At 44.4% G+C, this 20776-nt stretch overlaps 2 protein-coding genes across 2 annotated transcripts; one reads left to right on the top strand and one right to left on the bottom strand.

Annotated features, from left to right (window-relative positions):
• Nucleotides 1-2279: 2279 nt before the first annotated feature.
• ERICH5 (glutamate rich 5) lies at nt 2280-11809 on the top strand. Its single transcript, XM_065751698.1, has 4 exons — nt 2280-2349; nt 5573-5992; nt 7673-7789; nt 10260-11809. The coding sequence occupies exons 1-4, from the start codon at nt 2280-2282 to the stop codon at nt 10280-10282; spliced, it is 630 nt and encodes a 209-aa protein (XP_065607770.1). The 3' UTR covers nt 10283-11809.
• A 3006-nt stretch (nt 11810-14815) lies between these two features.
• Nucleotides 14816-20692, bottom strand: RIDA (reactive intermediate imine deaminase A homolog). The gene is made up of 6 exons (XM_065751676.1): nt 20585-20692; nt 18396-18501; nt 17841-17895; nt 16967-17035; nt 15918-15973; nt 14816-15499 (listed from the first exon to the last, which is right to left on the bottom strand). Exons 1-6 carry the CDS (start codon nt 20647-20649, stop codon nt 15431-15433), a joined length of 420 nt encoding a protein of 139 aa, XP_065607748.1. The 5' UTR covers nt 20650-20692; the 3' UTR covers nt 14816-15430.
• Between the last annotated feature and the right edge of the window lie 84 nt (nt 20693-20776).

Genomic DNA, 20776 nt, shown 5'->3' with positions numbered 1-20776 from the left:
AATGGAGGAAGGGAGGAAGGGAGGAAGGGAGGAAAAGAAGGAGGGAGGGAGGGAGGGAGGGAGGGAGGGAGGGAGGGAGGGAGGGAGGGAGGGAGGGAGGGAGGGAGAGAAAACATTTTGAAATGTCTACTGTGATGTACTGAGTCCCAGGATGAGGGTGTGCTTTCTCAGGGATCAGAAGGCAGACACTGATATACAGTTGCAGTAGGAATCTTGTCTAAAATACTCAAAATTATGATCAGCTGTGAGCTCCAGAACGAGTGACCCAACTCTGATCATGAAGCACTGGCCTGGAGCACTTAAAAATTGCCAGGACCTTATTGTCAATTTTTACAATGATTGCCTTTAGCAGTCTTTCTTCTCAAGTAAAACAGGACATAGGTATTTGTTGCTTTACCTCTTGAGCAATGCTGGTAGAAAAATGAGCCTGTCTCCTGCTGTCATGGAATCATAGAATACTGGGGGTTGGAAGGGACTTCTGAAGGCTGTCTGGTCCAACTCCCCTGCAAACAACAGGGACATCCACAGCTAGATCAGGTTGCTCAGGACCTGATCCATCAAATACATGGCATGGAACAACAAGACGTGCTTGTGTTGGCTGATCTGCAGAGGGCAGACATTGTCCAGGCCTGAGGTAATACATGGTGGTGGCACAGATCCCCTCAAGTGCTGTGTCACTTGAGCCACCTACTCTAGGGAATGGTGCTTTACACTGGACTTGCTTATGCAAGCAAGTACATTACATTTTTCATCCTTTCCCTTCACAAATTCTAAGCCCTGTGGACTCCTGCTGAATTGCCTGTGTGCAAATATAAAAATCCTCTTCACAGAACTGTAGGGGTTGGCAGGGACCTCTAGAAATCTAGTCCAGCCCCCTGCCAAAGCAGCTCCCTAGCCCAAGTTGCACAGGTAGGCGTCCAGGCGGGTCTGGAACGTCTCCAGAGAAGGAGACTCCACCACCTCTCTGTGCAGCTGTGCCACTGCTCTGTCACCCTCATTGCGAAGAAGTTCCTACACATATTTGTGCAGAACTTCCTATGCTTCAGTTTGTGGCCATTTCCCCTCATCCTGTCTCCTTTAAAGGTCATCTGGTCCAACTCCCCTGCAATGAACAGGCTCACCTACAGCTAGATCAGGTTGCTGTGAGGACAGTGAATCAGAAATAGGGCAGCCAGCAGGAGCAGGGAGGTGATTGTCCTTTTGTACTGGCACTGGTGAGCCTGCACCTTGAGTGCTGTGTTCAGCTTCAGGCCCTTTGCTATGAGAAACACATGGAGGTCCTGGAGCATGTCTGGAGCAGGGCAACAAAGCTGTGAGAGGTCTGGAGCACAAGTTTTATGCGGAGCAGCTGAGGGAGCTGGGATTGCTCAGTCTAGGGAAGAGGAGGCTCAGGGGAGACATTATTGCTCCCTACTGCTGTCTGAAAGGAGGCTGTGGCAAAGTGGTGGTTGGCCTGTTCTGCCATGTAACAGCAACAGAATGAGAGATAGTGGCTTTAAGTTGCACCAGAGGTGATTCAGGTTGGATATTAGGAAAAATTTCTACACAGAAAGAGTAGTAGGGTATAGGCATAGGGTGCCCAGAGAGTTGGTGGCATTGCTGTCCCTGGAGGTGTTCAAGACCCATGTGGATGTGGCGCTGAGGGGCACAGTGAGTGAGCATGGTGGGAATGGGATGGAGGTTGGATTAGATGATCTTTGGGGTCTTTTCTGACTTTGATGATTCTATGATTGTATGGATCAGTGGAACAACCACCCCACGGACTTGATAAAATCCCCATCACTAGTGGATTTGAAGGTACAGTTAACAGGGTGTGAAGTAATCTCATCCAGACTGCTTTTTCCAATGAAGTCTGAACCTGATGATCTTTCAGGGTCCCTTCCAATGTGGGTTGTGCTGTGACTCTCACCCCCATGCCTGCACTCTCACGTTCATAAGCAGAACCGAGGGAGGTGGGGGAGTCTCCTCAATGTAAAATCCTAAAGGGAGGGTGCCAAGAGGATAGAGCCAAGCTCTGTTCTGTGGAGCCCAGTGCCAGGACAGGAGGCCATGGGCACAGGGGTTCCGTGTGAGCTCCAGGCAGCACTGCCATGCAGAGCCGGATCACTTGGCACAGGTTGCCCAAAGGCTGTGGGGTCCCCTCCTTGGGGACCTTCAGAAGAATCAAAGAGCAGACAGACATCCCCGTGCTTAAACCTCTTGGCACGGCGGGAACTCAGCCCCTCCTCGCCCCCCCGCCCCGGCCCCGCCCGCTGCCTTCCCCTCGGAGCTGCAGAGCCATGGGCTGCTCCAGCAGCGCCCGCAGCCGCCCCCAGGAGCCCCCCAGCAGCAGCGGGGCGCCGACGAGGGGTGAGCGGGGCCGGGGCGGGCGGGCGGGCGGTGCCGGGTGCTCCCCTTGCCCGAGTTTTCCACCTGCGTTTTATTCTTTATCTCTTGGCCCGGAGTGCTGCGGCTCGTTGCGGTGGTGCTGGGGGTTATGTGGGGGAAGTGCTGCATGTGCCGCAACGAAGCCAGAGTGTGGAGCAGAGGTGGGCAGGATGCTCCTCGCGTCCTACCTGTGTCACGTTCACCTGTGCGGATGGGCCCGTACCAGCTGTGATAGTCGCTTTATGACTGAGTTGAATGGGAGAGGAGAGTTTAAAACGGACGCCTCTAAATGTGCTAATAACAGGGAAAATAGCCTTCCTTTCCTTCCACGGGGGTGTAGCTCACAATAACTTGAGGCTCTTTCAAAAGGGAAAAAGGAAGACAAAAGTCACAGCGTTGTAGCCGTTGTGTTCAGTGCACTGTTTGCTGGAAGTGCCTGCAGCAGGGAACATGAAAATGTAATTGATGTCCAAAACAGAAATTATAGACGATAAACTGAAGGAAACAATAAGGCATCGTAGGAACACTGGCTGCCATGTGATTTTCATTCTCCTTGAGGATGGAAGTACTGAACAGATTACCAGCAGGCTTTGCTTTTCCATATTAGAGAATTCTTTGCATTTCACTTGAGAGCAAAGAATCGTTTCAGGGCAGTGCAAATGTCTCATTGCGTGAGAAGATCTTATAATCCAGTTCATACAATCAGAGGCCTCATGTTTATGGGAGCTGCAGAAAAATCCCTGCACTAATTTGTTGGTGTTTCTGTTACTGGCAGTCCCAATTCAAAGCTCTGTGTAACATGCTCGTTTTCATGGCTCATCTGTTTCTGCCCATTGGTTTTCAGTGTTCCTTGCCCACCTGGTGCTAAGTGAGGTGAAGGCATGAGAAGCGTCTAAAGGGCTAAAAAAAATAACCCATGAAAAGATGAGTCTGTTCTGTTAGCATGCTTTGTAGTCACTGCTTAGGGTGGCTGCTGTGAGACTTCTTGGAGGTGTGTAACTTTCACAGAGTTCAACCCCAGAAGCTGCTGAAATTTGGATGGTGGATGAGCACACATGAATTCACAGATCCCCACGCAATATAGAATCATGGAGTGGTTTGGGTTGGAAGGGACCCTTAAGATCACCTAGTTCCAACCCCCTGCTATAGTCAGGGACACCTCTCTCTAGGCCAGGTGGTCACATCCAGCCTGGCCTTGAATGCTTCCAGGGAGGGGGCATCCACAGCCTTGCTGGGCAACCTGTGCCAGTGTCTCACAGTAAAGAATTCCTTCCTAATATCTAGTCTAAATTGACCCTCTTCCAGTTTAAAGCTATTTCCTTGTTCTGTCGCTCCATGGGTGCAGTGTGGGGTTACGGCTGATGTGCTGTAACTGCACCTCTGTACAGCTGCACATCTTTGTGTAAGGGGCCTTTTGCTGTGTGTGTGTACTTCTCAGGGTTGTAAGGGCTGTTACAACCCTGTGTGCTGCCTCCTTTGAATCACGGCCTCAAATTCTTCTCAAATTGTCACATTTTGTTTCTCAGGCATCACAAGGTGTAAAAAATCACACAGAGGAGTTAAGCTGACAGATTTGCCTGCTCATGCTGTAACATGCATAATCCCAGTGCAGTATTATAAGCAGGCCATAATACTGCTCGTGGCAATACCCTAATAACTGATGCATTGAAGACCTGGGGTTTTGCCCTGCAGTTCTAAGCCTTGCTGACATCCACTTGGCACACAGATTCATTACAGTGCCCAGGAGGAGGACTAGGACCACAAAGCAGCTCAGCTCTTGCTCCCTTTTGTCACCACAGGACCTGAGTGGGATGAAGAAGGCTTCCCTTGGCTGTCCCCATGGCCTTCTCTGATCCTCCATTGGGCTCAGGAGGTGGCTGAGAAGGCAAAGCATCTGGGATGCCTGCTGGCCACTGCTCAGCGTGAGGCCTGGCTCCTTGCTGTGTTTTTTGGTGGGGGTTTAGCCTCTCCTCAGGTGGTCTTACAGTTCCCAGGACAAACAAGATTTTATGTGTCCTGCAGTCCAAGTTGCTTTCTGTTGCCAGCTCGTATTTTCTGGTCCTGCCCCCACCTGGTTCAGCTGTCCTTCCCTGTGCCTGCAGGAAGAAAGAAAGAGCTGTGATTTTATGTGTAAAGCAGCAGTATTTCAGCTGCCTGTTTAGGAGTGAGATGTATTACATTTATTTTCACTGCTCTTGTATAAATTGCTTTACAGTTCTGCTCTCAGGCTTTGACGTTGTAGTAATAATTCTCCCTGAAAATGTGGATCATCCAGATCTCATAATTATTACACAACCAGTTTTGTGCATGACCTCCCAATCTTTCAATCCTGACATTCCTTCTGAGAAGGTTAAGTGCAAGCTCTCGTCAAACTGAATTTAATTAGAAGGTGATTAAACCGAACTGATAGGTAGGTAGAGCTCATTCTGAGTCTTTAACATTTATCCCTGAATACATGTCAGGGCAATTTTGCCATTTCTTTGTGCCTAAGTTTTGCCTGCCAAGAAGGCCCCATTGCTTTGAGTAAGTTGATGAGATGTGAAAGAAGTTTTATTGAGGTGAGCCTTCCTGTCATTGGATGGGACAGAGTCATATCAGTGGCAGTTTAGTATTTAAAAACAGAAAAAGAAAGAAAGAAACAAACAAAAATAAGCCGACTGATGTTTGTTTAAAGAAATAACCACGGTCTTGCTCTGGGATGAGAAGGGTATTGCCAGAGTTTGCAGTTTGCCAATCTGTAGGCACCAGCAGTTATGCCTGGAGCAGTGGTCCTGCTCAGTGTGTTGAGCTGGTGCTTGCTTTGGGCAGGAAGAGTTGCTTCCTGAAACAGCATCCCATCTTCTGGCAAAACTGCTGCACACGTCAGGTCCTTAAGGTCAGCTTTTTTCAGGTAAAACTATATTGTCCATCGCAGAATCACTGAGTTGGAGGGGTTAGAAGGGACCTTTGGAACTCGTCCAACCCCCCCTGCTACAGCAGCTCCCTGCAGCAGGTTGCACAGGAAAGCATCCACGTGGGTTTTGATCATCTCCAGAGGGGGAGGGTCCACAGTCTGTACTGAGTGCGTGTGAGGGCAGCATCTCTGTTGAGTGAGTAGTGTCCATAGGCAGGTGTGAGCTCTGACAGGCAGTGCTTGTGTGGTGGCAGGCCCAGCTGCCACTCAATTCTCTGTAATTCTCTTTCTTTCCCTTGCCACGACTGACAGCATCGTCGGGGGAGAACTCCCCGTTTGCTGATGATTATGAAACCATAGCTGACCAAACACAGCTGGATGCAGTGGGGGCTGTGAGCCTGGCCTCTGAGGAGTTGAGATGGGGCGAGCACCTGCCAGGGGAAGAGGCCACAGCCGTGATTCCAGCTGTGGAGCCAAAGATCGACTCGGTCTGTGAGAGGGAAGAGCCAGAGGGCACCGAGCCGCCGCATGTGGCACCAGAGCAGAGCTCAGAGCTGCCATCTGGGTGGCCAGAAGAGAGCACTGGGACTTCACCGCCGGCACTGGGGGACAGTGGTGGGCCACCAGCACTGGAACCGGCAGAGGACGGTGGGCTGGTGGAAGGCAGTGACAGCTTTGTGGTGGAAGTCATCAAGAAAGTGCATATTGCTGAAGCGGACCACTTCATCGAGGGTAATATTTATGCTTTTGTAAACCTAGGAGACCAAATTTTGTCTCCAGAGACATGTCAGGGGGTCCTTCTGAGTTTAGCAAGAGCCACCAGTGAGCTTCTAGAGCCACAATTTTGGCCATGGGGCCTGTCCAATGTAGGGCACAGAAAGACATGGCTGGGGAAGCCTCAGGCTCACAAATGCAAGCTGTAATAAATCAGTTGTTAGCCCTGCTATTTCATTCCATGCCCTCTATGTTCTTAGTGGTGAGAAGCCCTACCATACCCCTCATTTAAATTCTGTGTTTCTGTGCATCCCAGACACAATGCTCCTATCTGCCCAGGCCAAAAGCTCTATTAGTTACCTGGGTTAAATAGAAAGTAGCTGTCCCTGTTCACATGAAGTTGGGGGGTAGATATCTAGCTATAGCAGCTCTTAGATGTGCCCTTGCCATACCCCAGCCTAAAAGCCTGGTGACCAAACAAGCATAATGGACAAGAGGTGGAGGAACATGAGGCTGAGGTCCCTGAAGATCCCTGGGGGTTTCCAGCTTGGGACATAGGCCAGAGGCTGTGCTCTTCAGGTTGGTGCCCTGAGAATGTATGCCTGGCTGCAGAAAGTGAACACTTCACAGGAGAAATCAGTTTTCTCCTACGTGGTGCAGAGCAGTCCAGTGAGGAATTAAATACTTCCTCAGGGAGACAGTTCTTCAGGGAATAAGCAGGTGAAGCATGTGAGAAGTATTTCTCTGAAGAGAAACATGATATCTGTGGACTTCCTCACTCCACATGCACCCTGAAGAAGTGCAAAATGCAGACGGACTGGCTTATGGGAAGCCCAGTTGCACACGCTGCTTCTTAACCCTGGAGCTTTGCTGTGCATGAGCTGGCTGAATCAGTCTGACTGCATTCCAGTAGCCAAGTGTGAGCATTGGCTTGTCCTCCCCCATGTCTCTTTGTAGAACTTGGTGGTTTTCTTCTACATAAAATGGAGATCTGTTATTTGGAATAAGGTCTCGTTTTATGTAAGCAGTAAATGATGGGATGCCCACTTGCATAAAATGGAGTCTGACCCAAATGAAAATTCCAGTTGCTTTAATAGCCATTCCAGGCTTCACACTGCAGCACTGGAGGCAGAACAGCACCCGCTGAGCAATGCACAGACACCTCGAGCTGAATGTTTGCCTGCAGATCAGTCACAGGGCTTTGGCCACTGAGCAACTCATGCTGCTTGCAGGGCAAGAAATTGAGCTTTGCTCTTATTTGTTCCAAACTAGAAATAATGTGGAATCACAGCATGTTAGCTCGTGTGCATTTTCTTTCCATGAGGTGTGTGATGAAGGGACGTTCCATTTTTACGCTCCGGTGTGTAAGATACTTTGAGCTTGTTTTGTTTCCCTTTGTTCTTTAGTAGCTGCATGAGTAAAGATGAATTATGTAGCAGCTTCCCTGCTGCAGCCCGGATGGTATATTACTGCTTTGTTCCCATTGCAAATAAATCTGCACATACCTAAAATAAAATCCAAAACCTGGAAACAAAATGTTTTGAACGGAGCTGGTACTTACGATCAAGAGTAATGCAGAGTGCTAAGGGCACCTGGTGAAAGCGTGGGGAGGACTGCACCTCTGTGCAGTGCCCCTGTGAGGGGTGCTGGAGAGCTGTCAGAGGATCCTAATATGATCTCCATCATTACCGTTCCCAGGTGAGACGGGAGAACAGGTGGAAACTGAGCTGCTCAGTCAGATAGTAAGTGGAGGGCCTGAAACAAAAGAAGAGGAAACAGGAGAAGCTGTGGATGGTGCGGCAGCGACAGAGATAGGTATGTTGACAGAGGAGGGAACGGCTGCATGGGTTATTGCTCAGGAGGCAGAGGCTGTGCTGTCCCTGGTGTGCACATCTTGTCGCCCCCATGCCTGAGTACAGCGGCTGCTTTCTGCACTTTATGACAAGACAGTCATCAGTGCTTTTATTCATGTTAAGAAATACTGGTGCTTTTTGCTAAGTCTGACTATGCTTTTTTCATGGGTTATCTTTATACAATACACGATAAAAAGTTATCCTTGTCTAGAGAGAGTGCTAGACTGTAACATCCAGTCTGTGAAAACAGAAATCAAAGTTAAAATTGTGACTGTGCTGATTACTATTTGCCACACTTTCTTTTACGGGTTAATGTCTTATCACTGCTGTGTGATTCCATTCTATGATGAATATTCCACTTGTTTTCATTACCAGCTGAAATCAGCAGTGTAGCACTGGGATGAAAGCACGTCACATAGCAAACACAGTCATGTGGAGAGAAGCAGAAATAGCATGGCAAATGAACTGCCTTTGGAGAATCATAACAGCAGCAAAGGGAATCATGTGAGGGGACAGGAGTGGGACTGTCCCTCCTGCAGACTTTGAGATTATGTTCACGTTTCTGTTGTCACATTCTTTCTGCAAATTATTTCTTCTCCCTGAACACTCACTGAGGATCCTACACTCACTGGGAGTTCACTGTGTAAGGCTGCAGTCATCACAGAATCACAGAACTGTAGGGTTGGAAGGGACCTCCATAGATCATGGAGTCCAACCCCCTGCCAAAGCAGCTCCCTAGCCCAGGTTGCACAGGTAGGCGTCCAGGCGGGTCTGGAACGTCTCCAGAGAAGGAGACTCCACCACCTCTCTGTGCAGCTGTGCCAGTGCTGTGTCACCTTCATTGTGCAGAACTTCCTATGCTTCAGTTTGTGGCCATTTCCCCTCATCCTGTCACCACATGCAGAGAAGATTCCAGCCTCCTTTGCCTCCTGCTCCTTAGATATTTATAGACGTGGATCAGATCCCCTCTGAGACTTCTTTTCTCAAGGCTGAACAGACCCAGGTCTCTCAGCCTTTCCTCATAAGGGAGGTGTTCCATGCCCTTTATCATCTTTGTGTCCCTCCACTGGACTTCTTCAAGGAGATCCCTGTCTTTCTCGTACTGAGGAGCCCAGAACTGGACACAATACTCCAGGTGAGGCCTCACCAGGCAGAGTAGGTGCTTTTGTGCCCCAGAAGGCAGACATTTGACCACTGGCATTGCCAGGACGCAGAAAAGGCTGGGAGGGCAGTGAGAGCCCTCTCTTGTAATGACTTGCACACATAGTAGTAGTGTCTCTGGGTTACTGAGTGTTCCTAGGGTTCTGTTTCAGCATAGGGGCCTTACACCGCTGCCTTTCTTAGCTTCCCAGTGAACCTCTCACAGTTGGGATAAGTCTTTGCTCCCCCAGCACTGCTGGTGTACGCTCTCTGGCCCTTGAACCACAGAGCCCTCCAACAGAACAGCAGGTCACTTTCCACCCATCATCTTTCCTGATAGCTGCAAGGACGCAGTTTGCTTCGGTGAGAAATAAATGGGAAGCACCAAATGTCTGCATTTCAGCAGGGTGCACATGTTGCTGGGCAGGACTAGAAACACACAGACACAGTAGAAGTTTTGCAAGGGTTTTGCAAGCCGTCTTCTGGGGTCAGAAGAGAAAGACAGGTTTTCAAAAGGAAAAAGCCTGATGAGATTCTAATGAAGACTAAGAGATTTCGTCATGTGATGATTACAGCTTTCTTGGAACATTCTGCATTTGCTTGGCTTGGCAGTATTCTCATCAACAGTATTTCTAGGGATGCAGGAGGAGCAGCTCCACTTCTGTCACTGTAGCACATCTCAGATAGGAGCATGCCAGTGCAGACTGCTCAGCAAACAGCTGCGAGCAAGAAAAGCAAACAGCACTAAGAATGGGACAGTGACCATTTACGTGTGGGACAGTTATGTAAGGGAGCAAATTCTTCCATCCCAAAAGGATATTGGAGAACTAAAGGTTCTGGGCATGGAGGCAAGATTGCTGAAGGGAATGGAAACATTCATATGCTGTGAGAGATCAAAGGCATTCCCAGCCTTTGCCTCCAAGAGGATACGACTGAAAGGATATGAGCTGATCGCAGCACAAAATAAACAGTGCTTGAAAGGTAGCTGAGGTTTAGCTCCGAACAAGGGAACATGCTCTAAGAGTGTTGGATTGCTCTCTGGACTGCACAGAAATGAGGCCTAGAAGAAGGCAGCCATGCCCAAGTAGGTGGGGGAAGAGGAAGCTCAGCTGGCACCTGCACGTGGCTGCTTCACGTCCAGACAGAACATCTTTACAAATATGGAGGAAAGCAGATGCCCCCTTCATGCTGTAATGCTTCAAAGGGAACTTGCACCTTGAATTCCTGTAGGATATACTGAATACCAATAACCTAAATTAATTGTTACATTATTTTTTTCCCCTGTGTTTCAGAGATAACTAGTAACAAAGAATAGAAGCTACGTCTGTATGAACATCCTCTTCTTGGGCCAGCCCTTCTGTCCACACAAAAGTTTTTTAGTTTTGCTGCGTTGGGAAAATAGAGCTTTTATAGATGGAGCCACAAACCAGAACGAGAGGCATCGAAAGAGTCAAGCTGCCAAGACTTGAAGTGTTTGAAATACCTGACCTGACACCTCCCTGCCACAGAGTGCCTTCCGTACATCACCAGCACTGCGGGACATCACACAGCTCTACAACCATCCAGCTCTCAATAAGGAATCTTTCCAGGCTCTGACTTCAAACCTCTGAAACCTTCAGCATTGCACAGGATAAGGAATATACATCAAGTGGTTTTGGTTTTATATTGATGACACTGCAAGCAGAAAGGGAAGTCGAGCTCCTGGGAACTCCTGCATGTGCAGGTAATTCCTCCAAGTGCCTGCAAAGCACACAGCCAGGGTACAGAGCTGCTGAAGTGTGTTGCACGCAGAGGACTGGAACCCAGCTGCCCATTTTCTGGCTTGTAACTAAATGCACAGGTCAGTTTTGCAGACAGCAGAAGATACACGGGTTGCAATGTACAGTATCCAAGTAGGTGTCTTCTGCTAACTCAATTTTTAAGTACACTTATCAAGAGAAGGAAAAAAAAAAGGCATTTTTAACTAGGAGGAGAATGGTTTAGTCTTCTAAATTCTGGCACACTCAAATACAGAATCACAGTTGCTAGCACACATGGACATTAATACACCATCTTTAGCCATATAGCTCCTAACATAGACTCATGGCTTCTAAAATAGATTTCTAACCCCTGACCTGTGCCCATAGGAGAGGTCATGGTTCCACTGCCCCGTTTCTCCAGGAGAAACGTGCATTCAGGAAGGGCATTATTTTCCAGAATGTATTTTGGAAGCAAAGCTGAATGACAAAACCTTCCAACAAATTTCCTGTTGAAAAGTAGACCCCAAATATAACTGGTGTTGTGGATCTGACAGAGAGTAGAAATTACATCTGATGGTGAATGATGCAGAGGAACTCTGTATTTTTACTGGAGTCTGTTTGCCAGGCTCTACGGCATAAAGAAATAGATTATAGAGGACATGTCAAGCATCTGAGAAGGGCCAGTGTTGCTATTTTTGATTGTACAAAAGGACTTCAACAAATGTTATTGTCAGCAGCAAATTACCAAAATCCTCTCTAAGCTGAATTTTGTGCTGCATGCGTACGCCTGACTGCAGCTGACTTTAGTTTGCATTAAATACTTTAGTGGATATCCTTGGCCTATCAGCATTTTTTGCTTTTACTTGTGCTGCTGTTCCTCAGCTGTATCACCACACCTAAAGTTTTCAGCCTATCAGCAGTCTTTCCAGACTGCAGCTAATTTTGTCAGCTTCACCTAAGGTCACCTTCATGCAGGCACACACCCCGGGGTCTCCCAGCTGCAGCAGTTCCAGAGGCTGGCTCCCTCCTGGCAGCTGGGGATTTGGCTCCACTACCACACCTGAGCTGGCACCACCCAGCTCCCAAACAGAGTCACAGAAGTGTAGGGGTTGGAAGGGACTTCTAGAGATCACTGAGTCCAATCCCCCTGCCAAAGCACAGGGATCCGCTGCGCTGGCTGCTTGCGAGCTGCATGTTAGAGCTGGAGATGCAGACTGACCAGCTGTATCAAAAGGTTTAACAGCAGACACTGATGGCATTGCCATGACACAGATGAGTAGCATTAACAGCACCAGCAGAGACAGCGCTTGGAAATGAAGATACCAGGAAGTCAAGCTGTTCACTTCAGGATCAAACTCTCACTGCCACCATCATTACATGGAATTCAGGTGACAATATACACTTCAGCTCCTTATTCAACTCAATCAGTGACTCAGCAGGTCAGCCCTTCTCTGTCACCTTCAGTCTTTACATACCTTGTGATTAAAATATACAAAAGCTGTGTTACCTTTTCCTTCAAGAAGTGCAATATGCTCCACACTGTGCTAAACACAAAGTGGTAATTGTGTAAGAAACAACATTAGAACTCAGATGCTAGATTTATTCTTAACATCTCTCCCTTGAGAAGTAAGACAGTCATTATCCCACTGAGGCCTAGTGTTTATGGTCTCTAAGCTACTAAAACGTGTACTATGCATAAAGGGCCAAAAGATGTGCAGTAATTTTCCTTTGCAAACCTCTGCATCACAGAGATTGCCAAGGGCAGAACTTGGTCTGTGGATCAAACAGCTCTCTCAGCTTACATGCTGAGGATGTGCTCCAATACCTGATGACAACATATACCTAAAGAGCTAGTACAATGAACCTTAGCACTTTATTTATAACCAAAATAAAAACATGTTTTCATAAACATTTAGCAAAAGCCATATAATCTTAAGTCTTAAGCTTCATCCAAGCTAGCACTTACCATTCTGTGCTACAGCAGGTGTTGAAAAGGACCCTTGATTGAATAGATCTCAAATCTAACAGGAATGGTAGGAATTTTGTTTCAGTTACCAAAAAAACCAAAAGATGTTAAACCAAAAACCATAGCCTTAAAGATGTTAATTTTGGACCCCAGTGGCTCTATGCAGACTAACAGGCATAGTGGTAGGAACCAGAAGACACTAAGCAATCTGGCTTGGAAAGCTTGGCTCTTCTACTGAACAAATAGCTTCTTTCAGATGAAAACTGCATCAAGAGCAAGGTGTTTGTAGCAGATTAGGGCAGGTTAAGTTTTGTTGTATGTTTTAACAGAGAAAGAAATTTATTAATAGTCGACTGAGCTTTATTTTTGCATTGTTTAATCTGTGGAGAACATAATTATTAGGAGAAAAAAAGCTACTAAAAGAAAACCCTGGTAGAACATGCACATTTAGGAACTGCTTTGCATTTGCAAAACTAGAGGACCTCATTTTGTTTCATGCTAGCAGCTCAGCCTTACAAACAAACAGCTCCACTTACCTCAATCCCAGTGCAAACTGGATCTATTAAGTGTTTTCTACTTTGCTGAACCAAGACCAAAGAGGTACTCACAACACTTCTGTTTCATACTGGAGAATTACACTGCTTTTCTTTTTCAAATTAAAAAATAAATAAATAAAATCAAGAAATAAGTGCTTTAAAAAAATAAAGTTTTAAACATTTGTGGGAGGCCGATTGTTTATGTTAGGAACTGCTATGTTATAGCTGTAAACAGAGTTTCTTCCAGTTATTCAACAATTCATGTACCTGAAGAATTTGTATTTAGATGCCTGATTCCCTGAACGTCTCAGGCCTACCTGGCTTTCAGCTGGAGTCCAGCATTAGAGCTAAAATTGGACTTTTATTCCTTACTGCAGAAGGACACCTACATACTGACAAGAAATACTTTTAATGACATATCAGTTACACTTCAGACTCAGTCTGGGCCTTTCTGGGGAAAGCAGTGGTATAGTCACACTCTCCATACCAATGAAGACAACCAAAGGGAGCTCTATGTTTCTGTATATGTTGTACACAGGAACATGCAGTGGGGAAATACTGGTGATAGGTGGACGGTTGGACTGGATGATCTCTGAGGTTTTCTCCAACATTGGTGTTTGTATGATTCTATATGAACAAACAGACAAGTCACCAGCAGGAAGAAAAAATAAACAAAAATCAAAACTGCCATCTAGCGTTAGGTTTAAGTTTAGCAAAGCAGCAGCACAGCACAGTTAAGGCAAGCAGGCACCTTACTGTGAAGCATGTTACAAGGCACAACTGTTGCTATTTATTATACATAGATGGATTTAGCTCACATTCAATGTTACTGTAATCTGAAAAGGTCAACTACAGTTCTGCTACAAAAGAGTTACATATACTCCAACAAAGCAATTACACTCCAGCAAAGCTGTAGCACAGAAACATTCTTAATATCTACTTTTCTATCTTTGAATAATGTAATTCCACTATATTATTACATTATATTATTCTTAACTGAAAGAATGAAGCAACATATGCTCTAAGTTTCCTAGAAATTTATATTCACATTACTACCAAATTAATTCCTAATAAGTCTGATCACGTTTAGATGGGATTGCTTCTTAAATCAGAGCTGTAGAATATGAAAGACATTGACATCATAGAGAGAGAACATGGAGAAGCCAAGACTAATAGCATTCGTGTGTAGAAAGTCTACGTGCTGCAGTCAGGTACTTTTCAAAGTTCAGACAGAGAATTTGTTCATTTACACTAAATAAACCAATATTGTGCTTAGGTAAACAGCTGTAGGGGGAGAACAATGAACTCTAGCACGAGTTAGCTACTTCCAAACTACTGACATCAGCCTGACTTCTCAGTACTGCTTAAACACACCATACAGGTTCATTCTCTCTCTTCATGGCAGAAAGGAATACCAAGAACTGTAGCTGAAAGCTTTCTTTCTCTCTCAGCATTGTTTTCACCCTTGCTATAAGGTGAGAGATAATGAATCTAACTTTTTGTTAGAATCATTTCTTAAAGAAAAACTAAGGGATTTTTTCATAATGAAACACTAAAGCATCATCACGAGAAGAAAGAAAAGTTTGCTCCCAGAAGAGACAAGCACATTTTTAAACACAAAATTATTTATTCTCATTAAGCAGGTTATTTTCCTTCATACAATTGGAATGTTTTCTCCCTCCAGTCACAATGTGGCCTAAGTTGAATTGCTATGAAAAACACTACAAAAAAGGTTGCAGGTGGAGATTCATTCGCAGCTGATTCATAACTATGAGGACATGATTTTGGAGAAGCATCACCACCTTCTTTCTGAAATGAATATCCACCTTGTTTAGCAATTGCTTCAGTATGAAAAAGCGTGATTAAGTTCCAACAATAATCATTCAAAGCATTTCAGATTGTTTAGAAATGAATATAGCAAAATTTCCCAAAACACAGAAGTGAAAATGTATGCTAACCAACACAAGTGTTCTACTGTTTTCCCATATTTAAAATTGTTACTAAAAAACTATTACAAGTAATTAATTTTGGATGTCCTGATCACCCACAGTGTTAACTATGGCACATTGACCTAAAATGTATACTTCAATTCTTGATTACCATCACAAAATAAGGCTCCTGTTCTACAACCAAACCCAATGGATTTTAGCAGCATTCCCATAGGTTTCAGGCTTTGCCTGCAGAAGTCACTGTAAGCTTAGTGTATAATACTCAGTCTTCACTTAGAGAGAGGCTGAAATATCTTGGATGGGTCCTTGAATGGCAATAGCTTCGATCTCAATCCGGGCACCCTGTGAGAAAGAAATGAAGAAATGTATTAGGAACTTCAAATACCTATTTTATGAAGCTATTGGGTATATAACATGACCTCGTAAGAATAAAAAAAATGACATCTGAAGATTATATATTCCCTGACAGTTGAATTACTAATTTAGCAATGTCAAAATTCACTTTCTTAAGTATTATAAATATAAAAAGTTCTTCCTTAAGTATTATAAATCCTTATTTCAGGGTTACAGCCATGTTTCACTGTACCATCAGGTTCTCTCATATTTTCAGAACTTTTATGTGCAGGAATACAACTGACATAATTAAAAGCAAACATTTTATTGAATGTAAAGTATTTAATCACAAGGAGAAGTCTTTCGTAATGTTTCTGAAGCAAAGACTTTCCAAATTCATCTTTGTAGGCAGACAGATTACACTTACTTTTGGCAAAGCAGCAACCTGAAAGGCTGCTCTGGCTGGGAAGTTCGATGTGAAAACTGTAATTAAAACAAAAACATGCACTAAATCATTTAGATTTGCTTGATAAAGCACACAGTTCAAAAAATCATTGGTATAAAACACAATTGAGTTTCAAATTCAAGAATACAAGACAAATGATGTTCAGTCCCCACTCTCTCCTCTCTGACTCCTCCTGCCTCTCATTTGATTCCCCCCTCATTTTTTCAACTAGTGAAAGTTATCACTAAGTTCAGAAATGGTGCACTCAAGGTTCCTGCAGGAACAATGCAGGTTAATAACTCACATCAAAGAACAGCAATCCCTTTCCTTAAAAACAGGTAGGAGGGCTTATTGGCAACGAGTAACTAAATATCCAGCCAATCTCTTTTCACTTTGCTTAACATAATTCCATTTTGACATGTGAAACATCGTTCATCTAAGAAGGCTTCATTCATGATGAGATATTGCTATTTCAGTAAAACCCAAACCTATATAAGATAAGGAACTTATGCACATAGGCTCCCAAATTCTTCTGCATGACATAGCTCACTAATCACACACTTCAGTTCACATGCAATTTGGTTAACCATACATTATTACTTTATTTCCAAGAGCAGCAGGGTAGCTCAACCTTACATAAGCTCAGCTTCATCCTAACACAATAATAATGCAACGATTATACGAAAGATAGACTGATTTTTAAGAAATAAAGATACAAAATCTGAAATTAAACACCTTCAGGCTGATTACAGCAGAATTGTATTAGGAACAACACAGCATCCATCAAGGCTAGAAGGTGTTGAAGCTCAAACTGCATATGAAGCAAGTTAGTGGAACAGTAGGACAAACCCACACCTAATTAGACTGTATTTGTTACAGTGCTTGCACATAAATGTTTCATTTTCATGTCGTTACTTCTATCAGCATCTCAGAATCTGGAACTACGTTAGGTCAGTCACTGAAATGCTGCTTACAATGAATATCATCAATCCTGCAAGCTGTACTGGTAGAAAAGAAGCAAGTCTACTTACATTGTTTGTACACATCATTCATATCATTGAAGTCCTTCATGTCTGCCATCAAAACCGTAGTCTTCACAACTAGAAATTATGTTACTGCAGTTATTTTTACCTTTTTAATTCAAAAGTCTTAAATCTTTTGTGCATTCCTTGCTTTTATTCCAAACATTTATCTCAAATATTTGACACATTTTGAAAAGTGTTGCAAACATATTGACCATTAGAACTATAACCTGCACAACCACCTAGAAAAAAATTAGTATCTAGTAGATACAACTTGTATATTCTTGACCTGTTTTGAAAACAGATCTTCCATTTTAGATTTCATTATAAGCCCAATTCTTTAAAAGAGACCACAATCAAGCTTTTGTATGTCAACTGTTGGCAAAAAAAGAAGTAAATCATATCTGCTGCCAAAATAGTTCAAAAAAATATCTGAAGATAGAGATGCAAGACCTTTTTCCCCCTCCTAAAACTGCCCAAGCCAATACTAATTCTAAATTTGGTTCTGTTTTTAGAATCAGCACCAAAAAAGATACTGAACATAACTAGAATGTGAACACCACAGACCTGCTTTTTTATCTCCAGTAAAATCCAGGATGCACAAAATGCCCATGGTCAGTTGTAGCTTTACCCATACTGAGCTGCTTCAGTTTGAATTAAAGTAGTAGTACCATGGACAGAGCCTTCAGGTGAGAGGCAGTATCCCACCGATACCCATCACATAGAGGGAAGAAATTAATGTGCAAGTCTCTATCAATTGATAACAACTGCACATTTACATACAGCTTCTTTATTTCTTTTCAAGGTCACCTCTTTTTTTTTTTTTAAATCCAAGTGAAAATAATTGTTTGCACTTGCTTGCTGCCTTCATATCAGCACTTACCATTGCCATAGTCACACCCTGCAGCTTTCAGGATTTCTCCCAGATTTTTTAGTGCCTAATGAGAAATGAGAGAAGTCTGTATCAGCTAGGTTGTATTTAGGCAAGTATATAAACACGAGTGGTAACCTAGCTACATCTATGTTGTAGCTCACCCAGCAGCACTTCAATAGTCAAAGCAAAACCAAAAATAGATTAAAAAGTGAAATAGTAAAAGCTAGCTTCTAATAAACTCCTAATACCAAGTTAATTTTTTATTAGATGTAAATGCATGATGCAGCTTCACCTCCTACCTACTACCTTGCACAGCTTCTGCTGAGGGAACAAATCTCCAACTCAGACACTGGGGTCAAAATTCTGTTCAAAATATCGATTCCTTCTTATAGGAAAAACGATGTTCCCCTGACCTCCACATTGTTTAGATGGAAAATGACAGAGAAGAAATTAAATTATTTCTTGTTTCCACCTCACCGTGGAAGAGGTGCAATATGCTCTAAGTCTATTCAGTTTCTCATGAGTTAAAAAAGCAGAAAAGTTTATTGGTAGAACACATCTTACCTGCTTAGCTTCTTCCTTGACACCTCCGGAGACAAGCTGCCCACTGGAAGGTTCTATACCAACCTGTCCTGCAATGTACATGGTCCGGTCTACAAGCACTGCTTGGCTGAAAAGAGAAGTGACACCTCAGGCTGAAAGTTTCCTCACCAAACCATTTAACTATCCCAAAGTACTCTCTTAACTGCAGAAAATGTGAAATGTGCTTATATTTACAATGTTTCAATGATAGATTATAGGCGAGCATTGCCCTTGGCTGATTGAAACTGAGGCACAGGAAGTTCCACACAAATGTGTGTGGGAAGTGCATCACCTTCTTCCCAGTGCAGTGACGGAGCAGTGGCACAGCTGCACAGAGAGGTGGTGGAGTCTCCTTCTCTGGAGACGTTCCAGACCCGCCTGGATGCCTACCTGTGCAACCTGGGCTAGGGAGCTGCTTTGGCAGGGGGCTGGGCTCCGTGATCTCTGGAAGCCCCTTCCAACCCCTACAATTCTGTAGTTCTATAATAACTTAAATTGGACAAGATCTTCAATATCAAGTCCAACATCAACCCGACCTACCTAGGCCCATCACTAAATCACAGTACTTATACACAGGCCATGCATTCAGTCTGTACACATTTGATTCAGTTGGGAATGACACACCTGTAAGAGCACACAACTCTGTGAGCATAGCTCTGTCTTTGAGGTAATAAATACTGATTCTCTAAAAGGCACAAGACACGAGTGCAGCAACACAACACTGAACACTTCCCATGCTGCAGATTGCACTGGGGGAAGACAGAGCAAATGTACATAATTTTGCAGCTACTCAAATAAATATGCCATCCTAGCTTAAGAGGCAGTTGTTTCTTTGCCTACCTTACATCTCAGAGCGGAGCAATAAGGCAAAAGAAAGAAAAATCAAGAAGGCAGATCACTACAGTCATCATTTACTTCTCAAACAGGCATAAGTGAGTTACAGCTGCAAGATGAAGCCTCACAAGTTCTCTCTGGAGATATTTGTCCAGTGGCATGAATGTGGCCAGTTAGCACAATTCCATACCCAGCACAGTGCCTCTCCTCTCACCACCTAAACTGGGTGGCTGGGTCAGTCCAGCAGATGAAGAAGCCAAGCTATTTTCATATCTATGTCAGGTGTGCTTTCGCTGAAGTACAGTTTGCAATTATTGACATCTCCAGGTACTACAAACAGATTAAAAGATTAAAACAAAGACTTTAACCACCTAGTAAACATTATGCAAGAGACGTAGCACACATCTCATCAGCTGGTAGAAGTATTTTGCAAAGGAATTAAAAGAAAGGCTCATTTCAAAGTGTTTGTGGTTTGTCAACATGAACTTTCTTATCTCTTGCCATCTGATAAGAAATTGTACTCTTCTAATAGTTGAGCAAGCCTCTGAAATTGCACGAACTAGAGTTAAGCTCCTCCCTAGAAGTATCTAAGTTAGGACCTTAGCTTCACTTCAGCGTCAATGTAAAAAGAAAGCCACCCTATAATGAACACTTCATTACACCTCTTAATCACTCATCTCGTTGACAGGAAATGTATATATGAACACAAATTCTTCTTCTTTAATTTTCTTTTCGAGCATACCATACTTCAAGGCCATCAGACTACAGCTCGTGTTTCTATTGAATGCGTAGGGCCATGCAACAAGTTGTTAGCTTTCTGGAAAAACAAGACTGTCTTATGGTGCTTATCATAAAGCAAATGACAACAAAATATTTATTCTAATGAAGCTTTGGAAAATCCCAAATCATGAGTAACGGTGAGGAGGGCAGAGGGAGAAGCACAACAAAGCCTTCCACTGCCAGATCAGCACTTTCAGCAACCTTGAACCTTTTTCTCTGTTCTCCTTGTACAGTTACCATGGAATCTCCACTCACTGACACTTTAACAGCTCACCAATTAAATATACCTCCACTGCAGTCAAAGGCATGAACAAAGTTCACAGAGACTCCAAGCACAAAGACTGTAATCAAACTTTTAACTGCAGACATATCCCATAACGAGGGTCAACTGCGTGTCTCTGCTGGAATCATAAGGAGTAGTTGAGTGCGTGCCACTTGTCATTCACATTTCAGTGCACTCGAATGCAAAGCTATACGAGATTATGAGCTTAGCAGATGCTCGTCCCTCTGGCAGGACCAGCAGACCTCCCAGCAGCCCTCTCCTGCCCGAGCCGTACCTGTAGGCACCCACTGGCGCGGGAGCCTTAGCGGTGCTGATGATCCTCCTCACTACAGCAGCCATGACAACGACCACCCCCACACTCCGCCCCTCACCCCGTCCACGCGTGGTAAAATACCGCCTCCTCCCGCCCGCCCCCAGCGGTGCGCGCGCAGCCGCCCGCGGGGCATTATGGGAAATGTAGTCCTGC

Source organism: Cyrtonyx montezumae, unplaced genomic scaffold (assembly GCF_038088225.1).
Source record: "Cyrtonyx montezumae isolate F1298 unplaced genomic scaffold, pur_monq_1.0 scaffold_8, whole genome shotgun sequence".
NCBI lineage: Eukaryota > Metazoa > Chordata > Aves > Galliformes > Odontophoridae > Cyrtonyx > Cyrtonyx montezumae.
This window is presented reverse-complemented; position numbering and strand designations above follow the sequence as displayed.

What these genes read in the sequence shown, in the direction of transcription:
- RIDA (XM_065751676.1), bottom strand. Translation starts at nt 20,649, where the DNA reads ATGGCTGCTGTAGTGAGGAGGATCATCAGCACCGCTAAGGCTCCCGCG. An exon ending in AGGGTGTGACTATGGCAATG is followed by an intron (nt 17,036 to 17,840) that starts GTAAGTGCTGAT and finishes CATAATTTCTAG; the next exon opens with TTGTGAAGACTACGGTTTTG. An exon ending in GAATGATGTGTACAAACAAT is followed by an intron (nt 15,974 to 16,966) that starts GTAAGTAGACTT and finishes TTTTAATTACAG; the next exon opens with TTTTCACATCGAACTTCCCA.
- ERICH5 (XM_065751698.1), top strand. Translation starts at nt 2,280, where the DNA reads ATGGGCTGCTCCAGCAGCGCCCGCAGCCGCCCCCAGGAGCCCCCCAGC. An exon ending in AGCGGACCACTTCATCGAGG is followed by an intron (nt 5,993 to 7,672) that starts GTAATATTTATG and finishes TACCGTTCCCAG; the next exon opens with GTGAGACGGGAGAACAGGTG. An exon ending in TGCGGCAGCGACAGAGATAG is followed by an intron (nt 7,790 to 10,259) that starts GTATGTTGACAG and finishes CCTGTGTTTCAG; the next exon opens with AGATAACTAGTAACAAAGAA.